General features: G+C 32.6%; 1 protein-coding gene across 5 annotated transcripts in view; it reads left to right on the top strand.

Annotated features, from left to right (window-relative positions):
• LOC119644771 (fasciclin-2) overlaps nt 1-22,056 on the top strand; it is a 131,568-nt gene that overhangs the window by 69,235 nt on the left and 40,277 nt on the right. For 3 of the 5 annotated variants that reach the window (XM_038044497.1, XM_038044499.1, XM_038044501.1), the window contains exons 2-3: nt 16,572-16,746; nt 17,148-17,201. In XM_038044497.1, coding sequence (XP_037900425.1) covers nt 16,572-16,746; nt 17,148-17,201 — 229 coding nt within the window. The remainder of the gene's footprint in view (nt 1-16,571; nt 16,747-17,147; nt 17,202-22,056) is intronic. The other 2 variants (XM_038044498.1, XM_038044500.1) reach the window with 1 other exon arrangement.

Here is a 22,056-nt window from a genome sequence, read left to right as displayed (position 1 = left end):
CGATATATCTTAAGGTGCTACGTAGCCGGGAACTTTCTTGTGGTTTTCGACTATCACATGAAAGGTTTTGTTTTTTATATAATTAATAAACTTTATTATATTATACATTTGCAATTTTTATCAGTCATACGTCGCCAATTTTCAGGCAATCCCCGTTATCCCCTCCTCGCAAAATTTCTGATCTTTTGCCGCAGGAGAATCTTCTATATATGAATTTACACTGTGGTCTGAAATGAAAGTTTTATCAGATGACAAATTTCGCAGAGAACGAAAGAGATGGTAATCTGATGCTGCAATTTCAGGACAGTATGGTGAATGTGGTAATGTATCCCAAGCCAAGTTTTAAGACATTTCGGTGAGTGAGAAAAAGAAGAAGTATAAACCCTTGCAACGTCCTGATGAAGGCAATGTTTTTTTCGGTTGAACAATTGCGGACATTTCTGCTGCAAGGCTCCATTGAATTTGTTTAGTTCTTTACGGTATACTTCAGAATTAATTGCTTGGATACGCGGCGGAAGCTCGTAATACACATCTCTTTTATAATCTCACCATACTGAGAATGAAATCTTCTTTTCATGGATATCCGGTTTTGGTGTTATTTGAGATGGTTCTCCGTGCCGTGATTACGATCCATTTCTCATCATCAATTACAATTCTCCTCAAAAACGGACCGTTTTCGTTTTGTTTCGTTTTAATAGCATATCGTAAAATATTATGACGTTATATTAAATGAATTTCTTTGAAATTGTTTGGAATGCAAATGTCCCGGTTTTTTACAAATCTCAGTCATATTTGAGATGAATTAAGTTTTCCTGCAATCTCAAGAATCGTTATGGATCGATCAGCTCCACTCATTCATCAAATCTTTGGTTGGTGGTCAATGGTATTTGGCGGTAAAGCTACCACTAAAAAATTTTCAGAACGAAAGTTTGTAGCGCATCTTTGGCAATTGCGTTCTGCTGCAGCATTAATTCCATATCGAGCAAGTGTTTCTCTGCGCGCTTCTGCAGCTCTTTCACCTCTTTTGAAATGGAAGTCGAGACGTGAAGATAACTTTTACTGTTATGCTTTAAACGTTTATTAAAAATATATGTATGTGGCTCACTCTGCTGAGTATTAACTTTGGATTGTTTGTTTACTTGTTCCATTATTTTCTTTCAATATGAAATATATAGGCGGACCAAGTTCGTCAATTTGATTAAGTATCTTACGCTAATGTTATGAAGTCTGACGGTTACAAGCGACCAAACGTATCTAGTTTACATCTATTATTATAAAAATTCCGAAATTTATTCTTTTGTTCGGAATTTTAGTAAACTTTTTTTCAATCTTCAGAGAAAGATGTCAAACGATTGAAAGCGAACTTGTCTAACCTTAATTTATGCTTTTTAGAGAGATTTTCGAAAATGTTTTCATGCTTTTTTTTCGCCCAAGACAAGCAAACCAAAGTAATTACAAACTTGACCTACAACTGCTTGCATTCACTTGTCACAAACATACAAATAGACTTTGGCAGAGATTAAAAATTCCATTTAAAACCTATGTCCGAAAACTAGGCTACCGATTATAAACCAAAATCAGAAACCGTATAAAAACAAAAAATATAAAAAAAAAAATAAAAAAAAAAACAAACGAAATAAACAAAGGAGTTTAAAGGCCTCTCCTCATCTCTGGCAACAATAATAAAATTCTTTGAACGGACGCATACACTCAATAAACATAGTTTTCTATTTACGATTTACTTACATGACTATTCATTTTGCCCCTCTAACTTTTAAATGACATGCATAGCATATTTATAGGGGCTTGAAACATACAAATGTCAATGCGAGATTCGCCACAAGCATATAATCAAAACCAAACTATATAGAGCACGCAAATGTTATTTTCTGTAGCATTTAAATGACATTTTGTCATCATCGTTATCGTTATCGTTACTATTGCCGTCGTTGTCGTTGTCGTTGTCGTCATAGGTTTACTATTTATTAAGACGTAGCTGCAAAAGCCATCAAACAAGCACACTTTTTTTGAATATTTGAATATGCCCTCGAATAATGAACATGTAGCCATATAAACATATACGACTTATAACGAAAAGTGCGCGGAAAGCACACACAGTATAATCTAAGCTCGCGTTAATAAGTAACTATATCTATAATAATCAACACATCTATAATTTAATCTAAAACATAGAAAGCTTCTTTGATTCGTTGGGCCTGAACTAACTATTAGACCAATCACTTAGAGAACATTTATATGTATGTTTATGGTTTTTTCCACGCATACATTTCACAAAACAATTTCACTCCTACCTTTACACATATTTTCAACTGTCGTCAACATTCTTCTCAATGGATTCCAATACTTTGTACACATAAGCTTAGCAAATGAATTCAATGTTTGTTTACCGAGTTTTGACCTTTTTTTTTTTTTAAGCGAACTTTGGTCATCCATAATCTTATTGCGTCGATCGCGGCCAGAGCATTGTGCACAAGCGATGTAATAAAACTATGATACCTTCGTCTGGTGTTGGCAGTCGCTAAATGGATGAGAGAGATACGTCGTACGACAACACAACCTAAGAATTTAATATTAAAACTGATATTGAGTTTAAGTAATTTTGTGACTTTTGCTTACATACTTTTTGGCTACAAAATGGTTGCTTGGAAATGTAGCATTATTAAGCGCAGTGTTATTGATTTCTTTGCTTTTTTCTCTCTCTCCAGTTCTCCTATTATACTCACGTGACAACATTTCTATATCGTGCACGTATGGATTTTTATGATATATACACGACCACTTCTTCACTGCAGTAGCACTCACATACATGAACATACTCATATCACACACATACACGTACGTAGCCTAGTGGAAGTATGAGAAAATTCTATCTACTAATGATAAGTTCTTCATTGCAGTATCTGTTCGTCAATCCTTCCATTCCATGTGACAGTTTGCCTTTTGTTCTTTGAAGCAGATTTACCGTTGCCGTTGCCCCTCATACCCATCACAGTAATGATGTCTTTAAAGTTTTTATTATCGGAACTACGTGTCTGATCTTTCTTGGCCGCTGCTTGTTATTATGCCGGTGACAGATAATTTTTTTATTTATTTATTTTTTTTTTTTTTTGCTTTCGTTCTTTTGCTAGCAATTTCCAGCTGACCTACTATTCGTAGTCGTGAAGGATATACACAATAGCATTATCGCTAATACTATCATTATTTTTTACATCGATATTAATAGTAAATATTGGCAAAGACTTAGAAGCTATTCCAATAATTTATATAATATTGAGAGTTCTTGAACGTTAAACATTTTGCCATTTTGCCAGTTTAATTGCCTGATTGCCGATCGAAGCAATTACTTAAATCTTTAATATTGCCAGCCAGAAACTAATAACCGCCTTGCTCGAAAAACTTTACTTCCATCATTTCAAAGCAAAGTTGTCGGGAAATTATTCTCTTGATGCCCTATAACGCTTGCAATAACGATATATTAAGTTCGTGGAGATGCGTGCAACACCCAGAAGAACTTCGAAAAATAGATCCACCCTTTATTATGCCAATCAATTTACAGGCCTTTCCTAAATCGATTTAAGCATATCGGTCCATCTCTCTCTTTGAGCCTTTAAATCGCAAATTTTTTTGAATTTTTTTTTTCAATAAAATGTTGTCGACTGTGTGAACTGTGTTAGCCAAATGTTGAACGCTTTCGAAAAAGTCGCTATATGAAAAAAAAAAATTCCATTATTAATATTTTTCGATAAAAACGAGTAAAAGAAAGTGCCGCACTAAGCGAATATGAAAGGTTTGAATAGGATGCTACCTATCCTATTAACTGTTATCACTTAACATATTTTTTTTAACTAACTGTTCCGCAAATTCTTAGATTTTCTTCAAATATTTTCTTACTTTTGATAATTTGTGCCTTTCGTGTCCTTTTGTTTTTTATTTGCATTTTCTTTTTAAAAAACCATCGATCAAAGACGAAGACAATAATGACATTGTTTCATTTGTATTATAATCAAAGACATATCCAAACAGCATTGCATTCCTTCCATTCCAAATTCTCTGAATATCACAACTATTAAGACAGACAGACGTCAGTTGGCATATAATTTCGCAGTCCATATCTTTTATGCAAAAAATTCATAAATTGCTATCTGAAGCATTGGACACAACAAAAAGAATGTTAATGTACTAAAATTGCTGCTATAGATTTGCTAAGGCAACCATAGTCGACCACAAGAAAATCCATTATATATCCAGTATTCAGTACGATCGAATAGCGTAACTACCATTTAACGCAGACTTTATTTGCTTGCGTTTAATATTGATCAGTATGACACTGAAGGCTCAAAATCCAAAAGATTAATATACACAAATTGATTAGTTAATTTTCACGGACCTTGTCTTAAAATAGTATCAAGTAGCCCTTAAATACTGCTGCAGTAATTAAACCAAGCAAGCAAGAAAACTATGGCGAAAAAGTAATCGTGTATTATTATTATTATTATTATTATAATAAATTTCGCCAGAGAAATAAATTCTAAGACTAAACTCTTTAAAAAGCACTAGCATCTAAAACTATCGGCTTTTATTAAAAACTCGACCGCACTTGAGATTCGAACCCACGACCATTGACTTGCTAGTCGAGATTCCTCGCCTTCGGCTACCCAGGCGGATAAGTAATCGTTTAAAAAATATCTTTTACGACATTTACATGCTAGAAGATCTGAACTTGTTGTAAATGATTTCCATCAATTTTTCACTCCTACGCGTCTATTGTTTGGCAGGGAGTAAATTATGGAAAAAATTGGAAAAAAACAAAATTCAAATTCAGTATTAGTGGCTACCATGGATTCGTCTTAAGGCGAAAATGCCTTTTACTTTTTTTCTTCTTCTTCCGCTTGTTTGAGTTATTTTCCTCCTTTTCCCAATATATTGAAAAATACTTAAAATGATGAGAAAAACTTGTGAGTTTTCAGTCAGATATTTTGCCTTTTTTTTTTTTGTATATTAAAAGGAATATTTTACAAATCTTTTGTACTTAGTGAAAGCTTAAAAGAACTTAATAAACTTTAAAAAAAAAAAAAAAAAGAGGAGCATATAATGCAAAAAGCAAAAGTAAGTATAACCAGGAAACTTATTTTGGAAATTTTTAATGGCAAACTGTGGTAATAGAGCCAAACTCGTCTTTTCTTTTACTACACATTTCAAAAGGAGGGAAGAGACGGGCATGTGAATTATTTCGTTGGCAACTTGAATTTTATTAAATTACGTAAGCTTTTTCTTTTTCCCTTTTGTTTTTTTGTTGGCAAAAGATAATGGCTAGCAAAATAGTTTAAAAATAAAAAAAAAATAAAAATATTCACACAAATGCCAAATAACTAATGTCATTATCAATTTCTGATTGCGGGCTCGCTCCCCCTGCTTTACAGCTAATATTGATTAAGTTGTAAGTTACTAAACAAATTGTTTTTTAGGCGTATAAATGCTGGTTGCTCTTCCGTGCTATCTCATGGTTTCTCTTTCTGCCTTTATTTTCCTATGCCCGCCTTTGAAAATATGTTTTTATAAAGTACACCATTTCCGGCATCATCATCATCGTCATCCTCACCGTCATCATCATCAAATACTTTAGACATTTTAAATGACTTTTGATAGCAAAAAAAGGCCACGAAACTGACATAAACGAAAAAAAAAAAAAAAAAAAAAAAAAAAACTAGAACAGAAGCATAAAACTTTTCAAGTATAATAGGAACTACTTAAAGTGGATTTTCAAACATGCCGAAGGGAAAGTGCAAGTTAATAAATATAATGAACGTGAAAAGATTATTTTTGAAGAGAGAGAGAATTTTTAGACACTTAAAGGCTGCCGCCTGTTGGTAAAGCCTTACAAATCTCAAATTTCCAATCCCGATATCAATCTCAATGATAGTGGTCTCGAAGATTGTCTACACATGCAACAAGAACACTTCATCTAGACGTGCCTTTGTTAGAATTTCTTGTAATTGGCTTAAAATCGTACTTCAATATCCTGTGTTTTGCACACATCGGTATGGATCGCTTTTCAAAAAGTAATGATTGGAATTTTGGGGAAACAATTGACACAGACTCTTTTGCGATAAATGCAATTTTCGGTCAGTCGGAGACATTAGTCGAGCTCCTTATCTAACACCCCTTTAAAAGACTTGAAATTGTTGAATTAAATTCAATTTGAGAAATTAACACACATTCCTTATCCAAGCAGTGTATAAGATAAGTGAACATCATTAGCTTGCAAAAAAAAAAAAAAATAAATCAAAAAACAACTATAAACAACTTTTGTAAACAAAATCTCTCTCACAGTGCTATAATATCAGCTTGCCTTTCTGCTAATCCAAACATGAACTATTTTTAACAAAATCGTTTGAGCATTGAGTTTTATTAAGTAAATCACGGCACTTTCTTAACAGAACGCATTAAGTTTGTCATACATATTGTGCCAGTGCCATATTATTGACTTTAATGGAACTTTTTTAACCCATCTGACTGCCACTTTAGCCACTAAAGATTTGCGTTATGGTTTATCTTATAACTTCAGAAGAAACCATGTAAGATAGGAGCTTGTTAAAACTTTGCAGTGTTTGAAGACACTAAAGACTTACCCCATTGTTTATAATATAATTTTAAAATAGATCATGGCGTACTAGCTAAGTCTGTAATCAGAATTAAGTCTGTAATCATCCCAGGTGGGGGCAAATCAAAAACAACAATTATCAAGAAAATACTAGATGTGTTATTGTCTCCATACTAGCAGAAATACGTGCATCAAAACTTTCATAAGTCAATTTCAATTCGTTCCTTTGTTCAGTTTTCTGTTTGCAGTTGTGGACCTTTTCGAGTGCAAGCTCTCATCTTCCGACAAATAATTTTGATCGGGCTCTGCAGACCAAATTTTAAACTAGATGCGATATGAAAAGCCTCGACAAAGTCGCAATTACTTGAGCCAACGGATCAGTCTTTGAAATTTACTACAAATATATGACCGAGCCATGCAAATAAGTGTGAATCATTAATGTGCTTACAGTTAATATAAATGACTTTCGCTTTCGTATTTAGAGGACGTAATTGAACAATTTCTTCCGCCTAATATCTATCGGGGCTTGTTCGAAACACTTTTCTCGACCATTTCTCATTCATATAATGCTTTATTTGCAAAAGTCAAGTATATCAATAATAATTGTATTAAGCGAAGTAGTATAGGTTATTTAATGGGTAGACCGTGGCCCGGTATAGTGTTTCTACCTACTTTAGATTGTATCGCTGGTTAAATTAAGCCTTTTGAAGTGAAACATACATGATACGATTCTATCTACATTCAGGTCCTTAAGCATACATATTAAATCAATTCATAAATGTTAAATCAATTTTTTGGAAATTAAAACATTTAAAATCCTTAAAAATCGTAGCAATGTGAAGAAGATGAGAAGAAGAAAAACTAACAAAATGGTATTGAAAGCACACATGCACGGATGGTTTTAATGAAATTAACAATTTATTTACCAAATAAACCCATCCACCATATAATCATATAATTTATGCTTTACCGCACTGTAAAGTTGTTGCTGTTTTTTCCTTTTTTTTTTTCAATAATCCTTGCGCTGGCGTTGCGGCAGAATCAGCCGCTTGCAACCATAGTTGAGTTTATTTGCACCTGAAATACGTAGTTATTGCTTTGTTATTCATGTTGTTGTTGCTGTTGTTGTTGTTGTTTTTATTATTTTTCTGGATAATTGAAATGCTGCTGTGCGTAGTTTTAATGGGTAAAAATTCACGCTAATGGTTAAAACAACGAACATGTATATGAAATGAACGCGTAAAAGCTAAAATGGTAGTTATAGTGACGGCGATGACGTTTGCGAAGAGAGGCAGACAATAAAGCGTAAAAACGGACACCGAATATATGCATAAAACATCATCAAGTGTAAATAATGCGTTAATGTGCGCCTGTCACGACCATGGATGAGAAATGCAATTTTTCAGCGGTCAATATATCGCGCGCGAACAAAACAATAAAAAAGAATCAGTTAAGAAACTTTGCAAATACTTGGTCGCAAAATAAACTCTTGAAACCAGTAGCTTTTGATTTTAATTGCAAACGCTCGGCTTTCTCTGCTCTCTGCTCTCTGCTCTCTGCTTAACAACGTAACGGCATTATGTTTGTCAAGTGGCAAAAGAGAAGAGGAAAGACAAAAACAAAAGCCAGATGATCTGTAGGCCATAGAACGCTGGCTAGGCAGACGTGACGAACGGGGGCGGACTAGTCGAAAAGTACTTATACTCTAAAGTCAAGCGATGTCGTCCGAATGATAATATTGTTGTTGGTTTAGCTCGCGTAGTGTAATAAAAATAAGTGGCTTTCGCATCCCGTAACCCTCCATCTACGAGAAAGTAGTTGACGTTGACAATTGCCCACAATTTGGAGGAGAGCAAGCGTTGAATGACAAAAAAAAAGCTAAGAGCTATAAATTCTTAAACATATTAAACAGTAACTTTTCACATTCTCTGCATCACACGACTATTATATATCACCAGGCAATAAATTAATTTCAACAAAAGAAACCGTTATGTTGCATTCGTTTCTCTGCCTCTGCAGCTGCTGTTGCTGCTGATTTTGAGACCATATATATATATGTGTCTATATATATATATATATATATATATATATATATACATGCAATTGATGTACAACAACAGCTGTTGTATGTTCTGGTTTTGTAAAAGGGTTTTTTTTAGTAGTAGTGGCAGTGGTAACGATAGTGGCGATGATGGCTATAATGTTGGTCCTGTCTGTTGTTTTCTTCGCATCTTTACCGTCCTCAGCATACATACATACATATAAACATACAAATACAAAATAACAGTTGTCATGTTATGTCTCTACTGATGTGTTATTTCGCATATTCATCTGTACGTATACCATGAAGCACGTGAATTAATTATCTGCGGCAATCAATGCCAGCGAGCGAACGGACTCGCGCGAATCAATAGTTATTTATTTTTTTTTACTTTAACATATAAAATTTTCATGAATACTCAGCATAAAAAATTGCCATCGTTGACAAATCGGTAGATACGAGTACGTGTCTGTGCAAGTGGAAGACTTATCAATATCTTAAAATTTGGGCAGCTGAACAGGTTTTTGTGGGTGTTAGTGGGCAGTTGTATGCCTATTAATGCGATTTAAATACAAATTTTATAAACTCTCTCTTTCTCTCTCTCTCTCTCTCTCTCTCTCTCTCTCTCTCTCTCTCTCTTGTCATTGCTATTCCTTCCTTCCTTCCTGCCTTTCTTAATAATGTTTTAATATTTATGTTGCAGTATTTATGCAATTCGTAATTTCATTCTTCATTCAACAGTGTTCGCTTGTTTTTTTGACGATAAGTCTGAATTAATCAAATGGTTGTTTCATTTCAATTGCAACTGTTAATTTAAAAAAAAAAAAGGAGGAAAACAATTCGAGAGCTTCTCTAGACATGTAAATATGAAACCGGAATTTGTCCATAGATGGTTTTAATACAACCTGTAGAGGACATACATGTCTAAAGTTGTGTTTATTTTTCTAAGTAGGACATCTGGCTTCAAATACGAACATATTCACTAGTGCAAAAATACTCTTCTGAATAAGGAAGTTGCAAATTTTTTTATCAAATAAAGAACATTCGCCGACAGCAGTTTTTCTAAACCCGAACAATACATAAGCAAAGTATTTTGCATATCAGATCGTAAAAGGGGATGAACTTCAAAAATGATGGGGCTCTACTTCCAGAATTTCAGGCATAAAAATCCATGAATGGCTCAATAATCAGTTTCCTTACAAATATCAACAGTTGTTTCTGACCCGGCATACAGTAATTCACAGCACATGTGCGAAAAATGTACAGTCACCGATGACCAATAGAATATCTGATCAGCTGAATAAGCGTTTGAAAATATTTTCCTATTATGTGAAGATTTTTGGAGTAATGACCGAGAAAGGTTTTATTTCGTCTGCCGTACCCTGCTTGTTCTGACTCTGACGGCTTATGAAGTTTGTGTGCACGTATGCAGATCCATAAATGTATAGTCGAGCAGTCCGTCTGTCCACATCTATGTAAGTTGTTGTCGCCCAAGGACGAACGCTGATGAAAATGAATTGAATTGCACTCTTCTTGCAACCATCTCCCATATAAGGCTCATTTAAAAAAAAAAAAATCAACTTTTTTTTACAAAAAAAAAGCAGCATCAATTAGTATTTCGTCATCCAAACTATATGTGAAAAGTTCATAGGTGATGAGAGCATTTTATGACCTCGTTCCTCGTTCCATATGAAAAATATACCTTTACATGACAGCGAGGTCTACTTTTCATTTTATTTTATATATATAAAAAGTGATTCACAAAATCATGATCTAAAATCTTAACATACCATACCTAATTTGGAGCACATAGGGGTTCTTTTCGAATTTCTTCCCACGTAAAAGTACTTACGAAAATTAAGCTTTCATACCGAACGAAGATTTAATTCTTAATAGTTCATGATGAAAATATTATGAGTAAACGATGACAATGTTTTTGGGGAAAAAAATAAAAAATGGTCTCTAATAAATTTGCATCGTGTTTGTTCACGTATGAGAGTACATTTCCTACATGGGAGCGCTCATGAAATATAAGCCTTCATGTGGCAACAAGGTGCAGCCTTTGGTAACTTATGACGAAAATAAGGAAAAATTACGATTGGGTAACGCAACGTTTTTACAAAAAGCATACGATAGCTATGTATAGGGAGAAGTCTGCCAAAAACAAAATAGTGCCAGGCTTAGATCGCAATTCAATTTCAATATTGATTAAGTCATGGTTTGAAGTCAATCACGATACCGTGGAATGGTGAACAAATCTGATCTTTACTATAAATTTCAGAAAGTTTCCTTCGTTTCAGTTAGTTTTTAAAACAACCTCTTATGTATAATATTCCCAAGAAGTGAATAAATGATATTTTGATGAATCGCAAGTTATTATAATTATTTTTTGTTTTTTTGATAGGACGAATTAACACCATATAACACTGGGGCCGAAAGAAGTGAGAAAAGGGAAAAAGATAGGAAGGTAGCCGCAACCTAGCGGATGTGAGCCCAATTGCTATGTATTATGCCTTTACCGGCTGAGCGTTCACCATAGCTACTATGAAAGCAAAGTGTACCGCACTGAGATTCAAATCCACGAACACTAACTTCTTATCTACTCAACGACCCGAGCGAATTATTAATGCTTAAAAGAATTTATTGGACGGTTTGCTAGGGTGAAAATGTCTTCTTTAACTGCTGACAAAAACTTGGCTACAGCTAACGACCATCGGCATCAGCTATGATTTCTTGCTGAAAGCAAAAAGAAAAAAACAAAAAAAAAAATATCCCACTCTGTGAGTCCCACTCTTGAGACTACGCTTCTCAGGCCATTCTTAATCATAATAATGCGAAATATTCAAAGCGTATTAAAAGATTTTGAAACAATGTTTTTGTCTTCTCTTTTTTTTGGTCCGCTCTTCTCCAAACTTTGCTATTTGTAAGATATGTATGGCGTAGGGCTTTGAGTAAACGTTGGAGGCAACATTTTTTAGGCTAAATCTTGTCAAGGTTACCGGAACACGACGCAAAAGATTGATGCACTGAAGTTCTTTAAAAACAACTCTCCCTCAGTTGTTTTTGACGTTTTCCTTTCTAGCTTCGAAATTTATTGTATTGAATAGATATTAAGTTCAAATTCCTGGTCGGTGTTCTTATTTCGATTTTTTTGTTTTTCTTTTTTTTGCTTTAATTTTTTAATATTAAATCAAATTACGATTACTGATCGTGTCGGATACATAAATATATAGATGTTAATTTCATTCATACATATATATATATATATATATAAAATATATTTACATGCCTGTTGGATATATGAGAATATTTTGCCTTAATATGTATATTTTCGTCTCCTCCATGAAAACAAAAGATAATTAAAATTAATTGAAATTTAAGTACGTGTTGTGGGAGATGATGATGTTGGTTTATTGTTCTTATTGCAGTTGTTGCTACTACTGCTATTATTGCTCTTGTTGTTATTTATTACCCTAAAGTGTTGCAGACATTAAATACAGTACAACGTTACGGCACAAAACAAAACAATATTTAAATAAACGCCATAAGTATGTACGTAAATGAATGAAATTATGAATGGCTTATAAAAACCATAAAAAAAAAAAAATGATTTTCAATAATAATTTTTAAATAAAAGTTGGAATAAAGGGACATATTTTTGTATGTTTTTTTTTTTTTTTTTTTTATAAGTGAATCACTTTAATAACCACTTGCTTATTGCGTTTAAAATGCCCTAAAAATGGCCTTCCATACTATAACTTGTTTCTTTGTCTTAGGGAATAGATCGAAGGCTCGAAAGCTAGCAAAAATATAGTAAAACAAAAAAGGATTATGAGACTCATTTCTGGCTTTCACATATTGGAAATTGCTTTCATCGTTTCTTCTTCTTTCGCGCCGTCACCGGGTTATAACAGCAGGTGGCATCCCCTAAGTGATTGGTCATTTAAAAAAAAAAAAAGAAGCAAGTTAATGGAAAAAAAAAAACGTTGTTGCGGATGAATCGATGCATTAGTTACTTTCTCGTCTTTGCGCTGCGTGGTTTAGGATCGGATTCTGATCGTATCCTCCATCCATGTGAACATAGGTTCGTTCTTCCTGCGTTAGAAGAAAGCCGTGAATGCCTAGAAGTTTTCCAGGGCGTGGCATGTTATTCAGACGATGGATGCTGTTCAGATTTGCTTAGTAAGATTTCCTTTAACGCTCCTTGCAGTTATACTCGGCACTATTTGCAAATTAAGTGATCGCAATGCCGCACAAACTACGATTTTCATAAGCATTTTCGGAAACGTACACATGTTCGATGCGTATACATAGTCTTTTAAAAATTGTATATTACTACAATTACACTGGCTGGCAAACTTTTTTGCTCGCGTATTATTCATTCTTATATAAGTAGACTAATTGCATCGTCTTTTCCGCTCATTTACTCGGTACTTCGAACTCGTTACTTTTTTAACTTTGCATTTATTAATATAAGATGTGTTATTGTTATTGTTATTGTTATCTTTAAGGTTATAATGAAAGCCGTTATCTCCCGATTTTAACTTGCCTAAGAATATTATATCTCTGGCAAACAATTTTTAAATAAATAACATTTTCTTTAATCAGAAATTCTTTTTTATTTTTCTTTTATACTAAATAAATCCTGTCAGAGATATAATAACAGTAAGGATAAGAAACGTTATTAATATTTATATAAATTTTGAAGAACCTTTTTTTTTTAACTCTACAATAATCAGGGACTTTGACAAATTCAAGGAGTAGAGAAGTTTACGGCCCGATATTCCTGTCGTGACCTCGATTTCTGTTAATTGAAAAATTCTAAATAAACAAACAGACAACTGTATCTTAATCGTCTCATTGAGAGGATGCTTACATATACATATGCATACATTGCGTTATTCAGACGAAACGACTCGTTCCTCAATGGTGTTTATAAAAAGAGTTGTGCATAGATATGGTTAAAGCAATACATGGTATGTTGATGTGAATGTGTGTGAGAAAGTTGTTTTTTTCTTTTTTCTTTTTATATGTGTTGTTTTATGTATAATATTTTTATTACAATCATCAAGTTATTCACAAGCATTTTGTGTTGGTGTGTCTGATTCCCTCCGTACAAAATCATATATCTTGAGAGCAAAAATTGTTAAAGAAGTCTTTAACTATTCAATGTGTTCGTGGAGAATGAGGAGATGGGGGAGGTAAATGACATAACTGACAGCTGACTTTTGCTATATTCACAATATTCACAAATATTTAGAATCGACTCTGAACTAAACTGACAGTTTATTTACATAGAACATGGATAAGTTTGTAGCTAAGCAAGCACACTAGCAATCACAAAAAAAAAAAAAAAAAAAAAAAAAAAAAAAAAAAATGAATAAATAAATAAAAATAACAACAAAAAAAATGTTTAAACAATTATCATTATGTCTGCTCAAGTGTAAATTTCCATAATGGACCGAACGAAGAAAAACGAGGGGAAGCCTTAATATTTATGAGCTAAAAAATTTCAACAATTTCTATACGTATATATATCTACATATACATATCATAACAGTCATTATCGAAAGATAACGGTATATTAGATTGGTCTCATCGTTTGTAACACTAAGTAATGCGAAGAGTCTGATCTATGCGTCGAGCTCTGACTTGATTTCACCCTGTTTATCTGTCCATCGGCCCATCCTTTGTTCCCTCAAGTTGCTGTTGATATCCTCACATTTACAGAGATTGAAAAGTTAATAGCTATGTATGTATACATTGATAGATGCATTATTATATAATGACTGCAGAGTAAATGATGATAATTGATCCGTCCATGCACTTTAGCATCCAGAAATAAGCAAAACATTATAGCTGCAAATACAGAGCAAATGGAGAGGTAAAATTCGAAGCAAATATTTGCGGGCATCGCTTAAAATTTCAATGGCAGAGTGGGTGCGCGCTTCCTCGATAATTGCAGTAATATGACATATAAGAGATAATGAAATAAAACCGATACAAATCCTATGTAGATACACTTTCTGAAATCACCACTCGCAACACTCGTTTGCACTATTCCAGATACTACTCCAGTCTACCAATCGATGTTGAACGTACACAAACACGGTTCCATCTGCACCCTCCTCTTCGACCTTATAATCTCTTCCCGGCCATCACAGTGCTTTTATGTATGGGAGACGTTCTGTGAGTGGTTGGTCAAAATTTAAAATATATATATATATATGTATATATTTTCACGTTCATAAGCAAGTAAATATTTCAAAAGTCCTGCACGCTGGTGTATAGTGAATAAGTATCAAATGTTAACTGTGAAGCGTACATAACTTTTTACTTACTTGCTTTTTTATGTGATGGACAATCTTTTCCCCATATATATATGTTTTTTTTTTTCTTTTTTGCCTCCTAACGAAAATCCATATGAATATTAGATAAGTTTATTATGCATTTTTTTTTTTTTTCTTTATGCGAGTAGTGCTATATAGATACACGGATACGGATATACGGATATATGGATACATATATACATATATATATATATATATATATATAAAATGTTGAGCATACGAATGTATACGATTCTTAACATTTGATACATTTGATACATTTGTATGAGATATATAGAGTTATGTAAGTGTGTTTATAGCGTATATGTAAGGTTAAGCTTTATAAGATATGTGTCAAAAATTATGACAACTTATTAAAAGTTATATCAACTTTGCAGCTATCCTGTAATGTTAATAAAATGCTTTCGGTTTTCTATCTTTTTTCTTTTTCTTCCTTCATTCTTATGTTAAAACAAAATCTTTTGCAATCATATTTGCTGTCGTCATTACTATCATAGTGACTATTATCAAATGATTGATTCAAAATTTAATTGCCTTTAAGCATATTATTTTTGAAAAAATTCTCTGCTCTACACGAGAGTAAAAAAAAATTAAACTTTACTTAAAAATATGATCAAAATATTTGTCATTATTTTAAGCGTATGTTTATGCAATAATTTACTAAAGGGAAATTTTTAAATTTACTTACGAAATTCAAAAATTCTTTCGAAGCACAATGTTTCGAAAAAGTTTTAAAATACTTCAAAACCTTTTGTTAAATTTTCATGATAAAATTGTAAGTAAATAGAGAAAGCATTGATGCGTTTATGACACGGATCCAATAGCCTAACATATTTTTCCAAGTTAAATCCGAGAGCGATAGCAACGATTGACGTCTATCAGGAAATAAGAAAGTGTCTGCGGTCACCGTGACCGAAGTTTATGTTTATTATGTAACGATGTGAGTTGCCGGATAGTCGTGTAGAAGAAAGTCACGAGTACGGTAGAGTTTTACTTTGTCGTAGCTCTAGTCACTGCACAATCGGTAAGTGCATACCATTTGCCGATTGAGAAACACATCTACCAGGTTGCAGTTACGATCCTTTTACTCCTTTTGCCAATCAACCACAGCTCTTGAGTGATTAATAATCATATTAAGCAAAACAAATTAGAACAAAGTTTAGTATATCGGCTATGAAATTTTACCGAATTAGAGATCGAAAGAAGGATTTGACTGACTTATGAAGTGCGTTCATTACCCGCAATTGACAAAAGGCAATAACGCAGTCGATCTCTTCTCTCCCCAATTTAATTCTGGCCTTCGTTTTCATGCAATTCAAATGTTTGTCGCCGTATCTGTTATAATTTGATTTTTTACAACGATCGTAAGCGCGTTCCAGCGAACTCTTTCTTTATACTTTAGTCTGTATATGCATACGCGAAGGTATCTATATCACTGTTTATTGATTTATTACTTTCTACAACTCTAGTGTTACTCTTAGTTGCTCTTCCCTTCGTTACACACTCTACATTTGCATGCAATAAAATAAATAAAATTCCTTCTCTTTTTATATTTTAGAATTAACCTCAGCTGCCGGTCAACCACGTTTAGAAATATTCCCCATGCAGGGTGTGCAGCGTAAGCCTGTAGGGAAATCATTGATTCTTACTTGTCGTCCCAATGTGCCTGACGCCAGTCTAGTCGCTGATTTACAATGGAAGGACAATCTTAATAATACGATATTACCGAAACCGTAAGTAAACCGAATACAATAAAATTTTATTATAATATTTTTTTAACATCAAAAAAACAAAAATTTAAATAAAATAAAAATGTAAATTTTCTGCCGTAAAATGAAAAAAGAAAAAAAAAGATAATAATAAATAATTTATATTAAAAAATTAAAAAAAAAAAAAATATGTAAAAATTTAAAAAACAAAAAAAGAGTAACTAACAATTTTTTCTTACAGTATATATTTTTGTTATTATTAAATTTGAAAAAATAATTTGTGGCTTTTTACTACAATATATAGTTATTTAATTATAATTAATTTTCATAATTTATTTATTTATTTATTCATTTATTTTAATTATATTTATTTTCATATTATTTTTATGGTAACTCAACAAAAAATCAAATAAATTTCTTCTTAGGAACAAATACTATTATCCACTGTATGATTCCAAAGGACGTAGATTACCTGCTGTGTAAGTGTAGGGAATTTTTTTTTGTTTTCTTCTAATAAATGCTTAACTTATAAAAAGTGAGAGACATCCCCCTATAGTCATAACTAGATAGCATCCAAAAAATGAACATTTTTTTTTGAAACCCCTTCATATATTGCAAAAAAAAAAAATAAAATTAAAAAAAAAATAAATAAATAAATAACACACACACAAAATTTTAACCCACTCGATTTTTTTTTGTTTTTTATTTCTTATTGCGTAATTCTGTCTCCATGCGACGTTATCTGATGTTCAGCATGTCTCGTTTAGTTTTATTGTTAATATTAGTTTTATTTTCTGTTTTTGTTCTTTTTTTTTTTGTCATTTCCGGTAAAATTATAATGCTCGGAAAATTTTTTAATTTAAAGTTTTTTTCAGGCATTTTTTTTTTTTTTTTTTAATTAATTTATTATTAACATTTTCATTTAATTCTCATTCTGTTTGTGTGTTTATATTGTTTTTAGTTTATTAATTTCTTCTTTTCTTTTTTTGCATTTATGTTGTTTACTTGTTTCTTGTACATATATATATATATTTTGTGTGTGCATTTATATTGTCTAAGTTTTCGGTTTTATTTATTTACTTTTTCGAAAAAAAGAGAGAAATATGTATGTAAACAAGCAACCAACAACGGCTATACATTCATAGAAATTCATTCAAACTCATTCACTCATTTAAGATCAGCTTTCGTCATCCATTCATAGTTAACAGAAAAAAAGAACAAAAAAAAAAAAAAAACAATTGAAAAAACCAGACACAGTAACATGTGTTCACAGCATTCTATTCCCCAAAGAATACATTTACAGTGGATTCAGTAGTTTTATATACTAATCAACAGAAACACTCATTAATTACACTAAACTCAATGTTAGCTAACTTTAAATAATTACAAAATTAAATTAACAAAGACACAAACCATTCGTATTTATAACAAATAATAAAACTCCATTAAGATCGTTCGTGCTTCTTACCCCTTTATAAACCTCTCTAGGTGGACTCTATCACAGATTCATTTAATTCTTTAACGAATTTTTACACTTGTCTACAGTGTTTTCGCGCAAGACTTCCAGTTTTTCTTTTTCTTTTCGCTCTCCTTAAGGCTCTACATACCTTCATCGTCTCATCAAATGCTGTTGCTAGCCTCAATCAGATAAAGTGTACCTTAAATGCAAACTCTTCAATAATTTTCGAATATATTACAATATATAATAACTCTTCAGATATGAAAGTCAATTTACGATCGTTACAATTATCACAATAAGAAATCAATCTTCATTGACGTACATTTATCATAAGATTTGTTTGTGTGTAATGCGTTGTTGTGTAAACATTAAATAAAAGAGAACGTCACGCGTGTGTATAGAAAGTACCGTTATGTTTAAATTAATTTCACCGAGCCTGGGGATATTGACGCTTGCAAGGGAAAATTCATAATAAGCGCTAAACTTGAATTTTCGACCAGTGGCTTCAGTAGTAGTAAGCAATAATTCCGCAATGCAAACTCTTAAAAGAAGAAAACGAAAGAGAAGAGCTATTGTAGTGACAAAATGTACTTCTTTGCGCCGTAGATACTTTATCGAACGAGACCGTCAATTTCGATGGCTAACAAGATGCTTCTGCCCTTTGCTCTTCCCAGTAGTACCGAACAACTTGACACTTGTCTTGAAATGCAGCAATACGACGCAACGAACCATGTAGTCATGGAAAAATCAAATTATTTGAAAACTCCCATAGTCAAAAACCTTATGCATTTTACGCAACGACAAACGCAATCTTGCCGTTTATTTTGAGACAGCCTAAAAGCACGCTCCCAATAGCTATGTATTGTTATTATTATTATTTTTAAGATTCTAGCCAGTAAAATCAAGTCCAAGATCAAAGTCTTAAAACACTAGTATCTAAGACTATCGACTTTATCGAAAACACTACCGCACTTAAGGTTCGATCCCATGACCAACGAATTGTTGTTATTATTATTAATTGGCCTCACATTTACATAGAATATGATGGAACGTCTCCCTCGCCGCTTGACAGAATCTGCATGAATCGGTATCGGATATATCCATCTTTTCCAGATGGTACCTGAGGAAACTAAGGCCCTTGTAGACGCCCATGACTAAATGTGGGTCGCTTCTGCTTAATTCCTGTAGTTTACGTACCATGCCATGTACCATTTCATGTATCTTTACGATTGCCACTGTCCTGCACATTGCTTCCAGTAAGTAGTAAAGCGATTTCTTCCGTACTCATTGCGAATGAGTTGTTAGTCGAGACCCTTTGCCTAAGGAAGACTATCCGCTATGCAATTGGCTAAAGCTAGTGCTAGATGAAAAGACGAAAATCATTTCGGGCGATGTTCGTCGCCATAGATCAGATTCGACCTAAGGCACATAAAATGTCGCAGGTTATTATATGCCAAGCCGCAACGGCTGTACATAAGATCGAGCGAATCTTGTCTATGCAGGACTTGAAATTCTAGAAAGCCGAAGCACTCTTCAGTGATGTCAAGGTACAGTTTCATTAGCAAGCAGGCAAAAGATCACATGAGAATATCGGGAACGATATCAAATCGAATTGAAGTCAATTAGTTGGTTGCCTAACCAATAAACATTTACGATGCCCAGAATGTTGATTGAATTGCAAGAATATGTTTAATTATGGTTCCAACTAAAAACCATTTTCTCCTCTTTTCTCCTTTTTTCTCCATAAGCATCAAATTATTTCCTAAAAGTATGTTTTATTAATACATATGACGTTACACAACTCAAAAAAAAAAAAAAAAAAAAACCTCTTATGAGTACTCAATGCAAGATTGTTGTTTTAATTTTCAAATGCAACTTTGGAAAAAAGAAATATTTCATTTCCCTGGTTTTTTTTTTTTTTTTTTTGAAAACAAGGAAAATTTTGTGCTTTTCTTTTTTAAAACTTTGTTATAACTTAATTTTAAGCAAATCAGTGAGAAATCTCCCTTTTGAAGAGATTAGTGGTGTAACAGTATTTAAATAACAACTTTCCCTCTACGCTTTGTACTTTGTACTTTCGCACTAAGAAGCACTTGAGAAACTAGATTGCCGATGCTGCTAATGAAATTTACTACATTGTTATAGTTGTTGGTTGGTATTCGTTGCTTGTTTGTAGTTGTTGAAAGCAGCCAAGCGAAAATATGCTTTGTTACCAGAAAATGCTTGTGATGATAAACTTCTCTCCAAAAAAATGTACAACGGTATAGTCAGTTTTTAGGCGGCTCGCCGCGTTGTCAGCCAGTCGCAAGTCGTAAGTCGCTAGTCGCCATCATAGCCAACGCCACCGTCTACTACCACACTAACCAAACAATCATGTCTATGTTGCTGCCCAGTAAATCATGGTTTCTATCAAAAACCACTACAAAAACAACAACATAATCATTGCTTTCTTCTTTTTATTTTTTAGTTTTTACTCACTCACCATCGAACAAGTAACGGAATATCAGATTTGTTCTTCTTTATGTAACGTTCCGAAATGCGCATCCGAGATATCATAAAGCTTATATATATATATATATATATATATATATATCGATTCCTGATTAGTATCTTAGAGATCTTAGGTGATTTTTTAGCTAATTGCGTCGGTGCATTTGTTCATCTGTCCGCTTAAATTTTTATTCGTATCTGTATTTTTTTGCCATTTCTTTTTGAAACGTTCACCTAGTAAGTTAAACGTTGAGATATACATTCTTAGTTAATGGTAACAAGCGAAATACCAGAATGGGTATGATGTATAATGCAAAGTAGGCCACTATACCTATAAAAAAAGATGATATTACTATTAACAGTCAGCGCATATGCAACTTGCAAGATTCATATAAAATTGTAAAGAAAACGATTGCAATCCGTCATGGAATACGAAAAAATTAAAAAAAATATATATATTAATTCAGACCTTATAACCGATATTGCAATAAAACATGATATAAGTACTTCTAGGATGCACTAAAGTGCAAGATATCGTCACGATGTGCTAACTAAGGCGTCCATATTTACTGTTTACTGCATTTGCAGCATACCGATTTTAGATGTTCGGTATTAAAGATACTATCCTGAACGGATATATATATTTCTTAGTTGTTACTTCTTTAGTTGTTTGATGAGTCTAAATTGTTAACAAAACGCAAAAGAGTGAATAAACAATAACAAAGAAGAAATGAAAAATTTGTAACGTTTTGTGAAATAATTTTAGGCAAAGAATTTTTTAAATTTCTTTCAATTATTGCGAAATGAACATTTTTATATATTGTTATAATAATTTTAATTTCACTTAATCTTTTAATAAGCATAAGAATTTAAAAAAGAATTTCTATTTAATTATACAAACATATGCATACATATATATATATTCTTTCAATTAGTTGTGATTAAAAATAGCAAGGCCTGCAATTAGCTGATATCTCAATTAAATTATTTATTTTGACTGCCTTAACGGGTTTGATTAATTAGAAAAGTGATGCAACCAGCGATAGGGAATAAAAATAATTTACATACACTAATGAATAATTTAATATGCAATTTTCATTATCAAAAAAAAAAAAAAAAGAAAGAAAATCAGTTAACATTCTAAAGCAAATCTAAAGCGATTTGCCTAAAAAACAGAAAAGTGTCTTCATGCTTACAAGCAAAGTTACGGGGGCATACTAGATATACTTATCGTATGGTGGCAAACAAATATATACCCAAGAGAGCCTCTTCATTTTTGTCACTTTTCTAAATCGAGCCATTAACATATATTGATATTGAATTATTATTTCGCTAAGCCTCGATTTTATTAACTCTACACACCCACCTATAATAATGTATTTTAT

The sequence above is a fragment of the Glossina fuscipes genome, unplaced genomic scaffold (genome assembly GCF_014805625.2).
Source record: "Glossina fuscipes isolate IAEA_lab_2018 unplaced genomic scaffold, Yale_Gfus_2 0, whole genome shotgun sequence".
Classification (NCBI taxonomy): Eukaryota; Metazoa; Arthropoda; class Insecta; order Diptera; family Glossinidae; genus Glossina; species Glossina fuscipes.
The sequence above is the reverse complement of the archived record's forward strand: the minus strand, read 5'-3'. Positions and strand labels throughout refer to the sequence as shown.